This window comes from Trichosurus vulpecula, chromosome 4, assembly GCF_011100635.1.
Source record: "Trichosurus vulpecula isolate mTriVul1 chromosome 4, mTriVul1.pri, whole genome shotgun sequence".
Taxonomy (NCBI): domain Eukaryota; kingdom Metazoa; phylum Chordata; class Mammalia; order Diprotodontia; family Phalangeridae; genus Trichosurus; species Trichosurus vulpecula.
The window spans coordinates 129,314,523-129,334,071 of NC_050576.1; the positions used below are offsets into that span (position 1 = coordinate 129,314,523).

A 19,549-nucleotide genomic window follows, 5' to 3' on the forward strand; every position below is an offset into this window, starting at 1 on the left:
TTAAGTGAGTAACTCTTACATCTTTGAGGAGACTGAAGGTCCTTCTCTGCAAAATGACTGACTTGGCAGTAACATATCTCTTCAATAAATATTTAACAGGAATACCCACTGCACAGAGTAGTGGCTTATTTGTTTTGAATATCAACTAAAAAGATTTTAATATTAACACAGATATTCTGCTTGCTGCTATATTTTAAACATTCAAATAATTCAATTTGGCTTATGGCAGAATCCTACCAGGCATTCCTCTGGTTTTCCCTGATTGCTTGAGGCCTCTCACCACACTTAAGACTTGAAGGATCACAGGATTGAAGCAGGCCTAGGGAGATCATCTAGTCAAACCCATAGCTTAACAAGAAATCCCTTTATACCATATCCAATCAGTATACATCCAGGCACTAGTTGAAGACCTCCAGTGCTTGTCCTCAGGCAGCCCAGAGAGCTCTAATGTAACAAGGGAATTTTTTCCTATTATTAATCCCAAATCTGCTGCTATACAACACATACCCATCACTCCTAGCTCTTCTTTCTAGCTCAAACAAAACTACTCTAATTCTTCATCCATAGGACAGTCCTTCAGATATATTTTTAATGACCAAATGCCCCCCATAAATCACTTCTCTAGGTTAAATGACCCCTTTAAAGAATCCTTGGATGGTATGGCATTAGTAAGGAAGTGTGGAGAGCAAACATACATCTGCCTCTGTTAATAAAGAGCCAATCATTTTTCTCCTAGGCAGCCTGAAATTCAACCTCATCCATGCTCAGATTCAGAGAAAGGGTGGATATAAGGCAGCAGCAGCATGAAGCCATGGCCTGTGATGTAAATGGAATAGACTTCATCCACAAATTATCACTCGCATTTGGTTAACACACCGTAGTTCTGAGGTTTGATGGAAGTCTGGGTCATGTTGGATGCTTCATTGATGTTTCAGTGTTAAGAAAAGCAAAGAACCTTGGATTTCACACAACCTCTTCTCCATCACAAAGACAACAGTAGAAAGCTAAGTATTATAATAACGGTTGGCACCTGATTACTAAAACCAGTAGAAAGAAAACACTTGATTTGGACTTCTGGCTTTTCATATTTCATCAAAACTACACAATATTAATACTATCTTTTGTTCCTTCACCGCAAACCTGTTTATAGACTTAAGAAATGTTACCAGTCAGATATTTACAGGAAAAGTTCCTACTTGTTCTGACTATAAAGCTTTTTATTCATCTATAAAAATATGTAAACCCAAGATTAATCCGTAATAGCCAAGTCAATCGTTCCTTGTTAGCCCAGAAGTTACCATTTCACTTACAGTTCATGGTACAGGGGGATTAAATGACACGTCAGATTTTGGGGGAGCAGATTTCAAAGAGATCAAAGAAAGGATAGGCAATGTCTTGAAGCCTAAAGTTATCAGGGAAAGTGGGCAAAAAGGGATGAAAAATAGTAACTCATCAGAAGAGGAGCTGCTTAAAGATACTAGAAAGTGGATGCACAGGGAGGTCAAAGAATGTTATGTTTATAAGGATAGGTAGAGAAGATGGACACACAGGTAATTGAAAATGTAAATGCTGCATAGTCCTCTAAGAAATATTGGAAATGATAAACTTCGCAATGAACCAAGAAATGGTAAAAACGGAAAGCTTTTAAAAAGCTTTTCTAGGAGCTAAAACGCAGTGAATAGGATCACTGCTGGTGGGGCAGTAATGATCCTGGTCTTGATTTCAAGTCCAGCACTTCATTATGCCATATTCCTGTTCTTTTATTTTAAGCTGGAAGGGACATTGTAGGTCATCTTTTCAATCTCTACATTTTACACCTGGATTGTCCAAGGTGGCGCAGGTAGTAAGTAGCCAAGCTGGGATTTGAACCTAGGGTCTTCCAATTTCAAATCCAGTACTTTTCTTTGCAGCGCTTGACACTGTTGCTAGGACTGTACTCATATGGTACAACTCTTCAGACCTTGAACTTCCTGGCATAGCCTTAAAGATTACAAGGTTGCCTCTCCCACCAAGATTACACTTTCAAGAAGAACTTTCATCACTTATTAAACACCTACGTATTTAGCACCAGGTAAGGTGAGACAATAAAAAGTTCCTGCCCTCAGGGGATTTATGTTCCACCGGAAAGATACCTGTATCCAGATGTGTATAGGATAGCATCTAGATTGGCATAGGGCACTTGCAAATGGGGAGATTCCCTTTACTGATGCAGTTAGACACTTTTATTTCAATTACTCATAGATTTAGAGGGTTGCCTATGACAGAGTTTAAGTGGCTTGCCTAAGGTCACAAAGGCAGTATGTCTCTCTTAGGTCAGTAATATAACTTGGAGAGAGCAGTTTCAGTCAAGTGGTGACAGAGTGGTACTAGCAGGGCTGCAGGGAATTTATAAAGTGGGTAAGAGATGGGAAGATAAAGGTAACCTTGCCTAGGAATTTGACTGTGAAAGTAAGAAGAAAAATAGGGCATCATATTAAAAGGATGGCTAGCAGGGGTTAACGGAAAGACCAACACTTTTAAAAGCGCAACACTGTTCTTGATGATGACAATCCAAAGGCTTATTTTTCAAGTACACTAATTTAGACCAAAGTATATTACTTTTAGAACCAGAGTAGGAAGTGTGTGTGCTTTCGAAGTTCATGTATATTGATTCTTTTCTCTAAAGAACTTTTTAGCAGTACAAATTTCACATTAGGAAATGGGTTTTATCATGAACTTTTAAGTAGTTGTTTTCTCTGCTTGTTCCTGAATAGGGATTGCTGTTTGTGAAAGCTACAGGACCAAAATGTTTTCCTAAAATTTGCTAAACCTTCCAATCAAGGTATCCATGTGTTGTGCCCAATGTCCACTGAGAAGGGTTCTCTGACGTTAAAGTGGTCCAGATAACATGATCTATTCTTTATATTCAACAATAATAGAATATGAATTCTAAATTGGGGAGATGTCAAATTCAGATCCTACAAATTGGAGTAAATTAATAATATATAAATGGTTTTTAAGTAAAAAGTGTTAATACTGAAAAATCCAGGGAGGATTAACACACTAAATTCAGTTATTCATTCTGTTTATTGAATTGAAAGAAAGGGAATACAAACAATTTGTTAAGTGCTGTGCACTGACATGGAAAAAAGTGTAATTATTTTTTTAAAAACCCTAGTAAAACAAATCAAAAGTTAATGTATCAATTGAACAAAAAAATCTTTTAGATATGTTTAATATACTACACATTTATAAAATAAAAAAGTTAACATAGGGTGTCCTGTAAATAATTAGTGAAACAAGTGAAAATAAATAGAGACCCAAAGTTCTTATGTTTTAATATAGCAAAGAAATTTTAAACTACTAAATATAATCTGAGGAAAGTAACAAAAAAAAAAAAACCCAGAAAATTTAAGAACGCAATCCTTTAAAACATTTAATATCAGTCCATAGCAAATAGTCATTACATACCCAAAGCTCTAAGTGTTAACTAGTTCCACCACAACTTCATAAAACTCTTGACAATTTAGAAATCTTGGGATCAACAATAAAGTTCTTTTCTTGATCTCTACAGCTTGGTTTGTAAGTACATACATGCTTTGTGGATCCTTTTTTCCCCATACATTTTCAAGGAGCCAATAACTTTTCCATCTGTGCCTAAAAATGTTAAGATTCAATTCTAGCACATTTGCCCTAATAATGAAAATGTTTAAGTAAAAGATGGGGCACATTTAATTTCAAGCTTATAAAAATATACTAGTATTATTAACCAAACCTTAAAGTCAGAGAGGGCACTTCACATATGCACAAGACTTGAAAAGTTTTTAATAAAACATGACAAGTACCTAGAACAGCTGGTTCCATGACTTATGTAGTCCTCTCTATTTTTCTTTCATACACACATGCACACAACATACACACACACTTTTTTAAATATTCCTTCAACTATTTTGTTTCAATGAATCCAGATTGCCTGGACTAGGAAGGTAGGAAATGGGACTTATAATTTTATTTTAGCAACTAGAGGGCAGCTACTATAGCAATAGCTTAACACCACTGAAAATTTTCAATTACTATCCTATTTTAAGAAATTATCTAAGTGTCAATGAAATTTTGCCTTTTTTTTTTTAAAGTAGCAGTTTCCATTAAATCACAGTTACTAAAATGGACTCATGATATTCAATTTTTGAAGGGGGGAACCAAAAAAAGGATAGTTGCTACTAGTTTAAATTGTAGAAAACAAACCCAAATAAATCAAATGCAGATTTTATACATTTTGGAGTTGGGGCAATAAAGGATATTAAGAAAAATGTCTTCTTTCTCCCCATTCAAAATCAGCCATTCTTCTGCTGTGAAAGATATGACATGGATATTTTTCCCTTCAGTGTATCAAAAGATGTACCATACATTTACCCACTGTGAGGCAGAGGTGGTAAGGTCAGTTCTGGTTTGCAGGAACCAACATCCTAAAAAAGAAAATTTCAAGATGGGGAGGGGGTGGGAAAGAAGAATTTTCTATTAATGTCATGAAATGCCACTAGAGGCAAAACACTCCTAATAGCAAATCACTTAAACATTACGTGTGTATTTCAGATTAAGAAAATTATCAATGAATTGGATGGTTCAATTTCAAGCTTAATGGTTTAATTGAAGCTTTCTTCAAATATTTATTGTTTGTATTTAAAACTAGGGAATTCGCTTCCCTCCGGCTAGCCAGTAATTTATGACCATAGCCCCAAATGAAGTTGTGCTCCATCTTTAAACTACTTACCTTATTCAGTGTAACTCAGAATTTACCTCGCCAATGAGAACATAAATGTAGTTGCCGTGACTTTTATCATAAACTATTAAAATAAAAAACAAAACTTATTCTGAATATCCCATTACCCCTTCCCCAATTCTACCCCCCCAAAGAACCTCCACAACCCTAAAATTTGAGTATTTTATATTGACAAATTATTTGGGAATAAGAATCTTTCATCCTTGCTCTGGCCCTTAAAAATACCAGACTAGAAACATTTTTAAGCACATGGAAATTAATCTGCTACTAACCTTATTTTTTGTCAGTCAAAATCTCCATTTTCATATGTGCAAAAAGTATTGGTACTTTTCATTTCACACATTTATTAATATCTCGTGGTTGGCTTGCTAGAAATTTAAGTTGCTTTTCTTCTTTATCTTATTATAAATTCTACAGCAGTTATCAGAAGTTCGAAATTACTGTCTGTGGACTTATTGATTATTCTGCCGGCAGGGTTTAAGTTCCATAAAATCCTAGATTGCTTCCCCATACAAACTTGACCTTTCTATCACAGTCACTTACTGGTATGTGTAAGAAACAGATGTTAACAGTAAATTGGCACAGCAAAGTACCAGAGAGTACAGGAAACTGTCAGTAAGACAATACACTTGGAAAATGAACTTGCCTAGCTGCTATAGAAACCTTTGCATAGTTAGTTGTGTTGCCCCACTTGAATGGAGCTATGTTCCTGTAAAATGGGCCTCCATCTCCTCTGCTTTTGAAGCATTCTTACTGGACTGTACTTTAAAAGTGCACTTTGAAAATTCACAAATTATGTAGAGGGGCTGGTCAGAGAGGGATTTTTTTGTTCCATCCAGATTGCCTCTTGAACGGGCATGAATTTCAATGTTACAAATGTACCCACAGCACTTTTGTAACCAAACTTGTAAACAGCTGTGGAATTTCTACAGCTCATAATTTACTAGAGATGTTACTGCAGAGACTAGGGTGTATTAACGGCTTCAGGGTATACACAAATCATTTAAAATATGAATGGTCTGAACTGTACTGAGGTAAAGAGAAGTTGCCACTTAGTTATATACAGTTACCAATAGACTTTTATTCAAGCTTAAAGTAAAAAGTAATTTTAGTTAAGAAAAATGAAGTACCAGATAAGCTGTAACATATAGTTCTTATTCTAACTCAGAAGTATCAAAACAGACAGGAATTCTTTGATTCTCTAAGTGGCGATCTCTGCAAAATGGAGAGTAAAGACACTATGAAAATCTTTAAGGTTATATACCAATTTGATAAATAATCTGTTGACCACAATCTATTAATTTCTCTCTTACTGCAAGCTTTGGGGAGAATCTGCTATTTTAAGGCCAATTTGTGTTTCTCTCTCCTCCCCCACCCCCGTATTATTCCTCCCACCAACCAAGTTTTCCTCCCCCTCTCCCCCCAAATAATGGAAGAATCCGTGATATCCAAGCCACCCATGCCTTTTCCTTCCCCACGTGGATTCTGGAGAAGTCTATCCACAGTGGTTAACTATAGTGTAGACGGCTGGTCCTAAAGGGAGCTGTAACTCCAGTTCAAGACTTGTACTGATCATGATCTTTCACTCTGGGTTCATCCTGATACCTTTTCCCCTAACCAAAAGCTGTGGTCTACCCTATCTTGTCCTTTACCTGAAAAAGAAGGGAATTTCAAGGGAGACCAAGTGTGCCATATTCAACTGTGATGGGGTAAAAAGCACAACATGAACATCAGGCTCTTGGCTTATTTTCAGAAGTGTAAAATATTCAAAATAAAAGTGCTTTTTTGTTTTTTGTTTTTTTGTTTTTTACAAAGGAAACCATTCCTTATATTTAAAAACAAAAACCAGAAAAAAGAAATCTATCCACAGCACCAGTTTAGAATGAGGTCCAGTATGGCAATATTTTTAACTTCAACTTAAAAGGGGTATTCTTTAAAATCTATGCATCCCTATAGATCAAAACATAGAGGAAAAACTTGTAATGTAGGGAAAAATGGATGTTTATAAACTCAATATGTATTATAATCTGGATATGAGCCTCTTAAATTACTTTTGAGATTTAAAAAATGTAGCCAAGATTGTAGCATTTCTTTAGGTTTCTATTCTTTTTCATCTTTTGATTTCCAATTTCATGAAAAACTTGGATAAGCATTTGAGAAATCCTAAGTTGACCTTGTTCTATTCTATCACGTTGGTTGTGCATCTAGAAGTTAGCATTTTAAAGATGAGTGATGGCTGTAAGAACAAAAACAAAAGACCTCAAAAATTTTACTCTTAATTGCCTGTGTAAAGTCCTTCTGAGCACTGTTTCTGACCATGTCTTGTATGGTACTCCAGAAGATCATCAGTTATACTGCATATCTATGTCATAGATGACACTGTTTTTAAGCTGGTTTAAGTTCCAAATGTATACAAATGAAGTCACTTTAATCCTATAAATACTTCTTAATTTATTTAAAAAAAATTGTGCTGTTAACCCTTTACGGGGCAACGAGCTATGTGAAAAGTACAAAACTTTTTGTCAAATGTGATATTGAGAGTGCTTTTGACATAGTTCACTGGTTTATCATCTGGATCAGTATATACTGCGCAACGGGCAAGGCTAGAATCCATGAACCAAGCTGCAAAGATCTCAAGCTAAATAAGGCGGAGAGATTTAGAGAAACAAGAGAAGGAAATAACTTTCCTATCCAACGTATACTCTTCAGACTAAAGCACTCTTTCTATCAAGCCTTCTAAACTGTTAAATAAAGTTTTCCAAACAAGCATTTAAACTTCATTACACAGAAGAGCAACAAGAATGGTAGCCCGCCAGACAAAAAGGCAGGAAGGAAAAAAATATATATACTGAGTTCAATGGGTAGCCTGAATGTAGCACAGTTCTTCACAACCGATGGGGGGGTAATTCAACACGGTGTCCAACAACGTTCTAACGACGTGCTTCATCTCAACTGGTTACTATGAAGCAAGGTGGTAAATGTTTGGCCCCGATCGGGCTTCAGAAATGGTTCTTTTTTTTTCATGACGAGCATGTCTGTCCAGCTATCAATCATGTTTGTTTGCACCAAATCCCAAGCCATTTAAAATACGACTAATTTTAAGTTAAACAGAAGTCGTCTGCTCCGAATTCGCCATCAACTATCCATGCTACTGCATTCCTCTGAATGAAGACAAGATGAAATGTGTGTATATGGAGGAGAGAAAGAAAAAAGTTGCTGGTTAGAAATTTTAAAAACAGCATGTTACTACAAGTTATAGTATCACTAATAAAATATTTTAAGTTATATTTTCGCCAATATTCATTTCAGGGCAAAAAATTTTAGACACATTCGCCTTACTGTACACTGGCTTAACTCCAAAGAGAAATAATTTGTTCCCATAATAACAGTTATTTCTATACCAGAAAAGTATAGTTTTGAGATTATAACCAGTTTAATTACAGCTAATCTTACATACAGATCTTGATAAATTCTCACACTACATCACCTAGCAAGTTCATCATGGGCTTCTGGGTACGATTTTACTGGAAACTACTGAGGTTCACTTTGTTCTCCCTACTCATATTCTTTTGTATTTTACTATCATGATGGTGCTGCTAATAATTAAATAAAAATGGAAACCTAAAGCACAGACATTCCTGAATTCTCCTTAAGTTTCTCTATTATCACTATACCTACTTCATCCTAAAGTCCCAGTTAAAGTGTGAGTGTATATGCTGGTCAACAGGAGCTCTCTCTGTTCTGTAGATGACTCAGGAAACACCTCAGCCAAATGGAGTCAGTGCCTTCTTTCAGTTTTTTTTCCAGAGGATCTTCCAAGATCCATTAAGACCCTCCTCAGCCATTCTAGTTTGGGTTCTTAGAAGCTGAAGAGCAATGCCATCTCTCTCTTCACCCCCTTTTTGTTTTTATTCCCCTGAAAGATGAAAAATTAATTTGGCTCCTAAATCCACTGCTGAAGGTCTTTAATCAGATGCTGGAAGCCTACTTGTTAGTGACATAGACGAAATTCATTATGTGGGTAAGGGCCAAATTACAATGAGCTCTCAAGTCTCTTCCAACTATATGATTTGAAGCAAATTTATTGAATCTTTCCTTTGTGATGATGTGGATAAAACTCAACAGATAACTTCCTGTGTGGTTATGCCCTCAGTGATACATCTAAAACAAATCACTTAAAGATCTATTTTCCTGTCACTCACATGAATTTCTTTGAAGGAAGAGTGCCAAAGGACTAAGAGAATTGTTAGAAAACTGCATATCACCACAATGTAGATTCATAAAGCATCTACCCACCCTAGAGGTTTCAGAATTGGCAACGGGATAACAGATGGCAAAATGAGCCTGCCCTTTCACAGGTAGGATTTTCTAGAAGTTAAAGTCAGAACGTTGCATGATAATCTGAAGATGTGAAATTGTCAAACAAGATTCTGAGTAGACAAGGGCTAAAATAACAAAAATAATTGGAACTATTCTTCTTCCTGCCTTGAGACATTTTTTGCATAAGAGTCAGAGATAAACTATATGAAAACGCTTCTGTTATAACCAAGATCAATTTAGTTCCCTCCAAACAAGCTAAAAAAAAAATCACAATTATAGCTAGCAATCACTGAAACTGCCACTAAATGACCTAAGTAAAACTTCCCTCTTATCTTACCACCACGTTCTACAGGTTCAGTGTTTTCACAATAAAACTTAACTCATCGTTCTAAAGCTGCTTCATTTCTGCTCTAAAGCCAAGGCTTCATCTTTAAAATTCCCAATTAAACGAAGATGCCCTAATGAAGCTCAAATCCTAAGTCATGTGGCTGAAGTAAGACCTTTAATAGCCAAAAACCCTTTTGCCACTGGAGAATTTGAATATCAACTAGCTGCCAAATCTTCAGGTGCTCCCCCACAGTATTATTCAGCAATAGTCCCTAAACCTTGGGCTGCACACCAGGTCTACACTCTCTTTTACACCCCTTTAACTCTTGATCCTGCTTGACTTACACAAGAACCCTATGAAAATCTACCAGGCTTTACCAGTTTGGGGCACCTTATTCCATCTGGGACTCCCTTGGTCTTGACCACCATCTTTCTCAACTGCCCCCTTCTTAACATATTTCTTTCTGCTGATCCATCTCATGCCACAATTTCTCTTGTAGTGTTCTGCCCTTCCTGTGTACCTTGGAAGACCAAGCCTCATTCACTGAGATACAACCCTGGTTTCATTTTTAGGTTACATATGATTAGCATGCAACTAACATGTAAGAGGTACTAAGAAAAAAAAATCTACAGTCAAGATCAGTAGAAAGTCTAAGATGGACATCTCCATTTTGTATACTGGCTAGAGATCATTTTCTTTTAGTAAAGTTATTATGTTAACCTGGACAATGTAATTTTTTTGTGCTCTTCAGTAATTAGTACAGTGCCTTACATTTGGTGGGTATTTAATAAATGCTGAATAAATAAAATTAGGTAGCATACGTGGCAATAAGACTTTTTAATATAGTAGAATTTAGTATATAATTAGATGAGGTCAAGGGAATTCTTTCTAGTTCTACCCATAAGAACCATAAAAAGGCTGTAAATATGAAATTAAGTGACAACAATGTTTAAAAGAATATGCAATACCAGTGTACAATACTCATAGGATAAATTTCTCCCCCAACACACATGCCACATACATATGCTTCAAAAATATCAATGATTATTGTAACCAATATGTACAATGCAGTTTTCATTGAAGAAAGAAACCTAAGAATGTTGTAAATGGTGTTACCTTCAATATCCTGGTTGTCTACAAAAGGTGCTGGTCCCCATATTCTAACGGTGCCATCATCTGAAGCACTGGCCATCATGGATGGAATCTGTGGGTTCCAGCTCACACAGTTAACTGTGCGTGTGTGTCCTGTTAGCTCTGCAATTGGCAGCTCACTACGTTTGTGCCAGATGTATACTTTATGATCTGAATAAAATAGCAATTCAGAGAAAAAGGAAAAAAAGAGAAATTCGCATTAACTACTATCATTTAACATTTTCAAATTATCCTGTAAGCCTAACAATAATACATACAGTTATTGACTAATAATATAGCTTGACAATAAATGAACAGAGTTTATGAAAGCTTCTCTTAAGCAAATATTCAACATCATCATCTTTCCTTATAAAGGTGGTATGATCAAACAAATAATATTTCAAGGATCTGTGACCTTTATTGCTATGTTCCTGATTCAAAACACAGTTTCTGAAAACTGCTATGGCCCAAAACCATCTCCAGGTGGATATATAGTCATCGAGCTTCTATAGCTTGGTAGAACATATTAGAGCTTATGTTTTGAGAACTTAAGTGCCCCTCCATACCAAAAGGAGGCAATAGAGGGAGACTTTTGTGGAGGGACCACACCCATAATGATTTGAATGCTAAGATAATAAATGTTAGGTTCTTTGCTAATATTAAGATAATAAGTGTTAGATTCTTTAAACCTAAGCAGACCAAGGATAAATTAATTTTGTCTATGTATGTAGTTGTCACTCACCTGTTCCCACAGTGTATTTTGTGACTTGTGATCATGTGACTGATTTTAAAACATACACTCAACTGAACCTTGTCTTTCTCAGTAGTCACCTTTCACTTTGTTTCCTTTGTGTCTATATCCAGTTCAAAGGGCTATCTTACTTTGTGTTTTATTTCTTCTTTCATTTCAATTCATATAAAGGAATTCATTTTACAAGTTAACAACTTTCCCCCACACTGCCTTCTCAAAACATGTATCTACTAACATTTTCCCCCACACTTTTATCAAGTCCCTCTCTTTGGGAGGGCAGAAAAAAACTTTTACTTTTTACCACAGTTGAATTGCAACCATCAAAGTAAATAAGATGATTGCTAACATACTAAATAAGAGCTCTGGACTCAGACTATAGCACCAAATAACCCGAATTTCAGCTCATTTATACAGCAGGCTGCAAACCATTCAATGTGTCCCTTTATAACCATGTTGGGCAGACTGGTAATAGATTATTATTCCCACCTAATAAGAAGGTTAAAAAGCCAAAACTTGAATCCAGATCTTTTGATTCCACATCTCCTTCTCAAGTCCCTAAGTCACGCAAGAAAAATCTATCCTATTACATTATATCAGCACCCAATTTTTTATTTAAAATATTAACACCTACCTTGATTACTCATTTCACTGGCTTAGTGATAAATGAATTAACTTAAAATCTAGCCCATCTTCAAAGCATGGAAGATTTGCTACTGCTGAAGGAGGAGAATGCTTTTTAGCTCTGGCGGGCGGTAACTCAACATGAGGAGGGGCTTTTGCTTCCAAATGTCTAAGAGTTGACTGCTCCCTAATTTAAGATTATGGTCGGAAAGGAATTTGAAAGGCATTTGCAACATATTTTGAGCAGTGGCAATACTGATACGATATGTAGCCTCTCCAGGCAGCCACCATGAAGGAGACACATCCATCTGCATCTAAGTGTTCGTGTACCTGTCAACAATCCAGCCAGTAAAATAAACATTAAGCACCTACTGCGTGCCATCATCTTATGGTTTTGGCTCATGTGCAGGTGCCACATTTCAGCAACGGGCTGCTTTGTTTATTATTATGAAAACTGAGTAGTGATAATTTACATTTGTATAGCACTTTCCAATCTATAAAATGTTTCCCACACAAAAAGCTTATGAGGCAGGCTTGCATCCATTCATTCATTCAACAAGAAGAGCCTAGACAGGCATTGTCAACGGAAACAAACATAAATGAATCTGCATCATCAAAGAACTTAAATTTTATTGCAAGTAAAGTAACATGAAGGGATAAGTAAATACAAAACAAATACAAAGTAAATAAAAATTATTTTGGAGAAGGCACTAGCAACTTGGTAAAGAGGAGGGGATTAAGATAAAGTACTGAGGGAAGCTAGGGATCCTAAGAGGTAAATGTAGGGAGGAAATGCATCCTGGGGATGCAGTCTATACAAAAGATGGGAGATGGGATACGGTGTCCAGGCAATAGTATTTAAATCAGTTTGCCTGGAATATAGAGTGAATGAAGGAGCATAATGTTCATTAAATATGGGAAGGATGAAGCCAGACTGTGAAGTGCTTAAAATGCTAAAGAGGAATGAATATTTAACCCTAGAGGCAGTAGGGAGCCAAGAGACATTAATGACCAAGGTAACACTGTTAGACTAGAGCTTTATGAATATCACTGTCAGATATGTGGGGTATGAATGTAAGTATGGGACCGAAAGCCAGGAGACCACTTAGGTGGCTACTGTAATAGTCCTGATCAGAAATGGTAAAGGCCTGAATGAGGACCGCAGTCATGTGAGTATAAAAAGAAGGGGATGAATACGGATATAAGTGACGTTGTGGTGGCAGATCAACAAGGCTTGACCTGAAGTGATCTATAGAGGGTGGGGAAGAGGGGAGAGGTAAGGATGACTCAATAAATTGCAAATTGGAGTGACTGGAATGATGGCAGAACACTCAACAGAATTAGCAGCTAGGAAGAGAGTAGTTTTGATTTGGATATATTGAGTTTGAGATGCCCATTGAACATCCAACTAGAAATGCCCATTAGGAAGTTGGTGGTGCATGCCTGGAGCTCTGGCCTTACTTCATAGTTATCTGGAAGAGACAGTTGAAACCTATGTCCAAAGGAGCTGATGAAATCACACAGAAAGAAAAGAGAAAAGAGTCTAGGGTAGGAGTGAGGAACCAGTGGCCTCGAGGCCACATGTGTCCTCTAGGTCCTCAAGTGCAGCCCTCTGACTGAATCCAAACTTCACAGAACAAATCCCTTAGTAAAAGGATTTGTTCTGTAAAACTTGGAATTAGTCAAACAGGATATGTAGCAGGCGAACAAAGAGAGGGCAGCGTTAGGAAAATGAGGAAGAAGAATACATCCAAGAGGAGGGGTAGCAGACTGCGTCATATTCTGCAAAGAGGTCAAGAAATATTAGGGTTGATGAAAGGCCATTAGATATGTCAATATCAGTGATGATCTTGGAGAGAACAGTTTGAGTTAAATGATAAAGTTAGAAGCCAGGATGCAAGTGGTTCAGAAATTAGGGAAGAAATGGAAAGCAGTGTGCAAAAACAGGTTTTCCTATTTCTTTTGGTTGTGAAAGGAAAGAGACATAAAATGACAGCTTGAGCAAATAGTCAAGCCAAATAAAGTTTTCTTGGAATCTTTATAGAGAATAATGGTAAGACTGAGCTGGTAGGTGGGAGTTGAAAATTAGTGGGAAGGATGGTTGTGATGGGGTAGGTTGTGAGGATTCGCTGCTGGAAGAGATGGGAACAAAAACACAAGAACATGGGTCAGCTTTGGGTAAGGAGAAATGGCTACTTCATTAGAGATAGGAAGAAAGAAAAGCATGGAAGTGGGGTGGGTATATGTGATGATGTCCAAAGGTCCTGAGATATTAGAAAAAGATAGTTCAAAGCAACAGCAAATAGCCTCTACCAACGCGTATGAGGTGAGGTCTGTCCTCTGCAAAGAAAAAAGTGGAGGTGGAGGGGGCAGGAAAAGTGGTATGAGAGGTTTGAGTAAAGAGGAAAAGACTGCAAACAGTCACTGTCGGCTGTGGGTTCTTCAACTTTCATCTCAAGATCCTTTTACACTTTTAAGGTCCCAACAGAGCACTGTTTATATGGGTTTTATCTGAGAATATTTACACATTAGAAATCAAAATCATTAAAATACCAATAAATATAGAACAATGAACTCATTATAGTTTAACATAAACTTTTTAGAAAAAACCCTAAAGTAATTTAGTGAGAAAGAGTAGCATCATTTTATATTTTTGTAAATATCTTTAATGTTAACTGGCATAACAGAAGGCAGATTTTCATATCTGCTTCTTCATTTGATCTGTTGCAATGTTATTTGAAGTACGTGAAAAGAATTTGGCTGCTCAAAGATATGTAGTTGGAAAAGGGTGGAAATACTACAATAGGCAGATAATAGTTTATTATGAAAATAGTTTGGGCCTAATAGACCCCCTGAAAAGGTCTCAGGGACCCTCAGGGGTCTGCACACCTTGAAAACTGCTGAGGTAGCATAAAAACATCAATTAGGGAAGCAGGAAAGATTGATTGCCTTATTGCAATAAGGGACCAGTTGAAATTAGGTAACAAATTTGTAGTGGGCCCACAGTGCACATTTGATCCTGGTTATTTAATATTTGTTAATATCTTTATCCAAGTGTAACAATAGGATTTCTTTTCCTAAATTAGCACTATGCCTGCATGATAAGTTTTTCTTACCACTTATCAGATGTAACTTTTAAAAGAGAAAACAAATTAATTTTTTGGGAGATTTGAACTAAGCAATACTCTACTATTTGACCACCCAATCAACTGAAAAAGGAAGCTATTCTGTTATGGTTATTCAGTTAGTGGAGTATTCATGCTTTGATATCAGGGAACTCAAGAGGTTTGAATTACTAGTAAATGGACTGGTGGTTTCAGAATACAGTCTAGTACTTAAAACAGACATATGTAGCTAAAGATCTTATTCTATTCTCCTTTGATCCACCCTGCACATTGAAACCTGATTGCCTCAAAGTAAACCATAGACAACAGATGTCTACAAATTTAAAATCTGAGACCAGATTACAGAAAGTTAACAATTATAATGCCATTTCCTCAAACTGGAAAAGAGGGCCAGAGGGAATTTTGTTTCCTAATTATAGGATAGAGAGGTATATTAATGTTCTGGCCCTACAAAATAAGGGTGCAGAGGGTAGGGCAGAAATTTGGAGAGATATTTCACATAGGAGGAGGAAAAGGTACAGAGACTGTGGTAGGGTAAGAATGATTCAACAGAAAATATGATTGACCAGAACAATGAGGAAGCAATGAAGTCACAGAATGAAAGAGATAAAAAGGTTACCAGAGACAGTGGCTTCTGAAAGCTACTGTATACCTCTGAACCTAAGGCAATGCTGTGAGATGAAGTTGCAGACTAGCTGATGATCTGCGTTGGTAGAGGGAGTTTGCTTACCCAAAAGAAGTCTATAGCAATAAAATGACAGACACTGATCAAAAATGACAAAAAGTATTCAGATTTGAGCTTCTGTCTTCTTTTCTCTCTCTACTTCAAAGGCTAACCTATTCCATGTGAATCTTTGATTCCCTCCTACCTCCCCTAAGAGGTAATGTTCCCCTTCTCTTCTTGCATTTTCCATTTCCTTTTCTTTATTGGTTTCTCGTCCCTTCTGTCAGATCTTCCCAGCTGTACTTCTGTCCCCTCAAATCAACCCTGCTACCCTGAACTAGCTTATCTCTTCTCTCAAATACTGTCTCTATCTCCTCTCCATCAATTTATTTGTTCCTCCACCTCTTACAATCTGGATCCATTCTACCCTTTCACTTTACTGAAACCACACTCTCAAAGGTCACTAATGACCAGGTCCTAATTGCCAAACCTAGCAGACACTTCTTAGTAACTGACCTTTTAAAACTGTTTGAGGATGTGTCCAGTGTCTAGTACAGCGCTTTGCACACAGCTGTCATTTAATATTTGCAGAAGTGAACACCCTTCCTTTATTCTTGAAAAGCTCTTTTTCCTTAGCCCCCACAATACCACACTCTCCAAGACCTCCTTTTTCTGCAACATCTCTTTTGTTTCTCATGGTGGTCTACTCTCCTGGCTTCAACTGTCTCTTTTATTCAGAAGACTCAAATCTAAATCAACTCATCTCTCAAGCTAGAATTTTTCACTATTTGCCAGGCAGTTCCACTTGGGCAAAGAATTAGAAATTGAGGAAATGTCCATCAATTGGGATGGCTGAACAAGTTGTGGCATATAAATGTAATAGAATACTATTGAGCTAGAAGAAATGATGGACAGGTGGATTTCAAAAAACCTGGAAATATTTACACGAACTTATGCTGAATGAAGTGAGCAGAACACACTGTACACAATAACAGCAATACTGTGCAATGACCAACTTTGATAGACTTAGCTCTTCTTAGCAATGCAATGATCCAAGATAGTTCCAAAAGACTCATGATGGAAAATACTAACCACCTCCAGAGAAAGAACTGATTGATGGAGTCTGAATACAGTTTGAAGCACATTATTTTTACTGTTTTGTTTTTTTGTGGCTTTTCCTTATTGTTCTGTTTCTTATTTCACAATATGACTAACGTGGAAATGTTTCCACGACTGCACATGTATAACCTACATCAGATTGCTGGCTGTCTTAGAAAGTGGGAAGGGGGGGGGAGAGAAAAACTTGGAACTCAAAATCTTATAAAAAAGAATTTTGAAAACTATCTTTATATGTACTTAGAAAAAATAAAATACTATTAAAAAGATACTTCTACCTGTTTATTCCAACAAATTTAACATGACCCCAAGTGAATTTATCTTCCCTCCAAAATCTGTTCTTCCTCCTGACTTCTTATTTCTCATAGTAGTTCCATTAGTTTTCTAGTAAGCCACACTTAAAACCTATCAATTTTTACTCTTGTTTTTCAGTCCCCATTCACTATCCCCAATTCAACAGGCTGCCAAGTCCTATTATTTCAATATCTACTCAATAAGTTGAATACAACCCGTCCTTTCCACTCTACCAACCTCGTTCAGGCCTTCTCTGTTACACTATTAAAAAAAACTTTCTTACTAGTCTCTCTTTTATTTTATATATTTTGTTAAGTCAGATGAATTTTCACAGAGCAGTACTCTGATCTTGCCAAGGCTTAAAACAAAAATCCTTAGTGCTTCTCCATCACTCATGAAATAAAATAAAGTCTAAACTTCTCTGACTGGCTGCCAAAGCCCAAGACTTGGCCCCAACCTATCTTTCCCTATACTCAAAGCAAAACAGGGCTACTATGTACTTCCTGAACACCTCCATTTTCACTGCTAGTGCTAGCTTTGCTCAGACCATCTTTTCTTGGAAAACACATATTTTCCCTAAATCCACTTGTGTAACACATTCTTCCAGGTCCAGAGTAGATACATGTTTTCGATGAAGCCTTTCTTGATTACTCTAACTTGAAGGTCTCTCTCCCTTCTGTACCAGTCTCACTGTACTTTCACAGTCTAAATTTGTATTATTGTGTATGTTTTTTTGGATAAATTCTATTAGTTAGGGGATAGTTTCTAGAACAAAAAAGGCCTTAAATATTTATTGAAGAACAAATGGTTGAACTTTACCTTATGCCAAAATCTAAAGCTATCATTTCCAATTTCATCTGTCCCATGCAAACACTTTAATGAAAAAAATATTTTAACGAAGCCAGAATAATAAGGCAACAAATATGACGTGAATTCTAGTCCCAAATCTGCCAATGTGAGATTAGCTGTGTGACCCTGGGCAAGTTGGTTCATCTCTCTGGGTCCAAGTTTTATGTGTAAAATGGATGAGTTAGATCATATAATCTCTAAATTTCCTTCTAGTTCTAAAGTAAAATGTGATAGTATTTGTGATACCCTGACCCATTTTCTACAAGATTTTTTTTTATTAGGACAAGAATGTTGCTGTAAAAGTTGTTTGGTAAATATAATTCACCCCAATTTGTCTATAAACAATTTAGCTTGCAGTAGCATCCTATTAACTGAGGGCTGCAAATTTAAATCAGCTACAATAATTAATGCTTGAATGCTTTAGCTGGTAATAACTGAGTAAGAAACAAAGGGAAAATACTTGTTTTGTATTTGGCTGAGCCTTTACAATTTAATTCATATAAGATTTTGGTGGTTACACATTACCTTTTGTAGTTTACGTTTTATACTTCTATCAGCTTGGGAAATTTACTGGATCCATTTTACATTTTAATTGATAGTGTCTCTAAGATCTGTGTAGATCTCCAGATTTTCTTGTCATCATAGCTATCTTTGTTATATAACAAATACAGTAATAATATGCCATTATAAAAAAAAGTTTAGCACAGCACCAAAGAATGGCTGATCTGGTTTATATGCCTTCACTTTTGATCCTTATAGAAGTATTTGAGATGTTACACCCATTTTCCAGATGACACTCAGGTCCAGGAAGGTAAGGTAACCAGTACAGGCAGAAGAGAAGTTTCACCAGCATCTCAAACACAGCATCCTCCCCTAAACCTGGGCCTCCTTTCAGACCAATGAAGGCCCCCACCCCCACCCCCAATCCACTGTCGCCTTGGGCATACCCTGGAGATTCACTCCTGACTCTGCCTCCTGCCCCCACAACCACTTTCATGCTGCTCTCCTCTAGGCCAGACCTTCCTGCTTTCTCATCTAAACCAGGGATTTTTAAATTTTTTTCCACTCCCCTTTTTGCATTTCAGCAGCCTTAACTGGGCACTGTGTGGTCTGAGGGCATGTACAGTGCAAAGTGCACATGCTGTGTGTTCAGATTCATTTTGCATTTGATTTTTAATTAATTTTTGGTTGTTTCGAGTTCAGAAAACTTTCACTATTGCCAAATTTTTCGTGACCCCTTGAGGGGTTGGCCAACTATACCCTGAAGGACAAAAGAGCATTTAAAAATACAATAAACTTATTTAAAGATGTGAAAACCATTTTTAGCTTGGCCATTCAAAGTGAGGTAGCTGGCAGAGTTTGTTAGACCCAGATATCAGCCTCTCAACCGGGGCCCTTTCCCATCCATCCACACAGATATTAAAGTGACATAATTAAGGCATAGATCTGATGACGTCAGTTTGCTGCTCAGGAATTTCCAGTGGCTTCCTATTGCTTACAGGTTCAAATACTAACACCTCTGCCTTTCAACCCAAATGGCCTATTTGCTGTTCCCCAAATACAACATCTCACTGTTCCAGCTCTGTGTTTC

The 19,549-nt window shown here is 36.8% G+C and overlaps 1 protein-coding gene across 1 annotated transcript in view; it reads right to left on the reverse strand.

Moving 5' to 3' along the window:
- Positions 1-5,820: 5,820 nt before the first annotated feature.
- Positions 5,821-19,549, reverse strand: part of WDR26 (WD repeat domain 26) — a 43,712-nt gene continuing 29,983 nt past the window's right edge. The window contains exons 13-14 of the mRNA XM_036753867.1: positions 10,524-10,709; positions 5,821-7,920 (exon numbers count right to left, since the gene is read on the reverse strand). Coding sequence (XP_036609762.1) covers positions 7,895-7,920; positions 10,524-10,709 — 212 coding nt within the window. The 3' untranslated portion in view covers positions 5,821-7,894. The remainder of the gene's footprint in view (positions 7,921-10,523; positions 10,710-19,549) is intronic.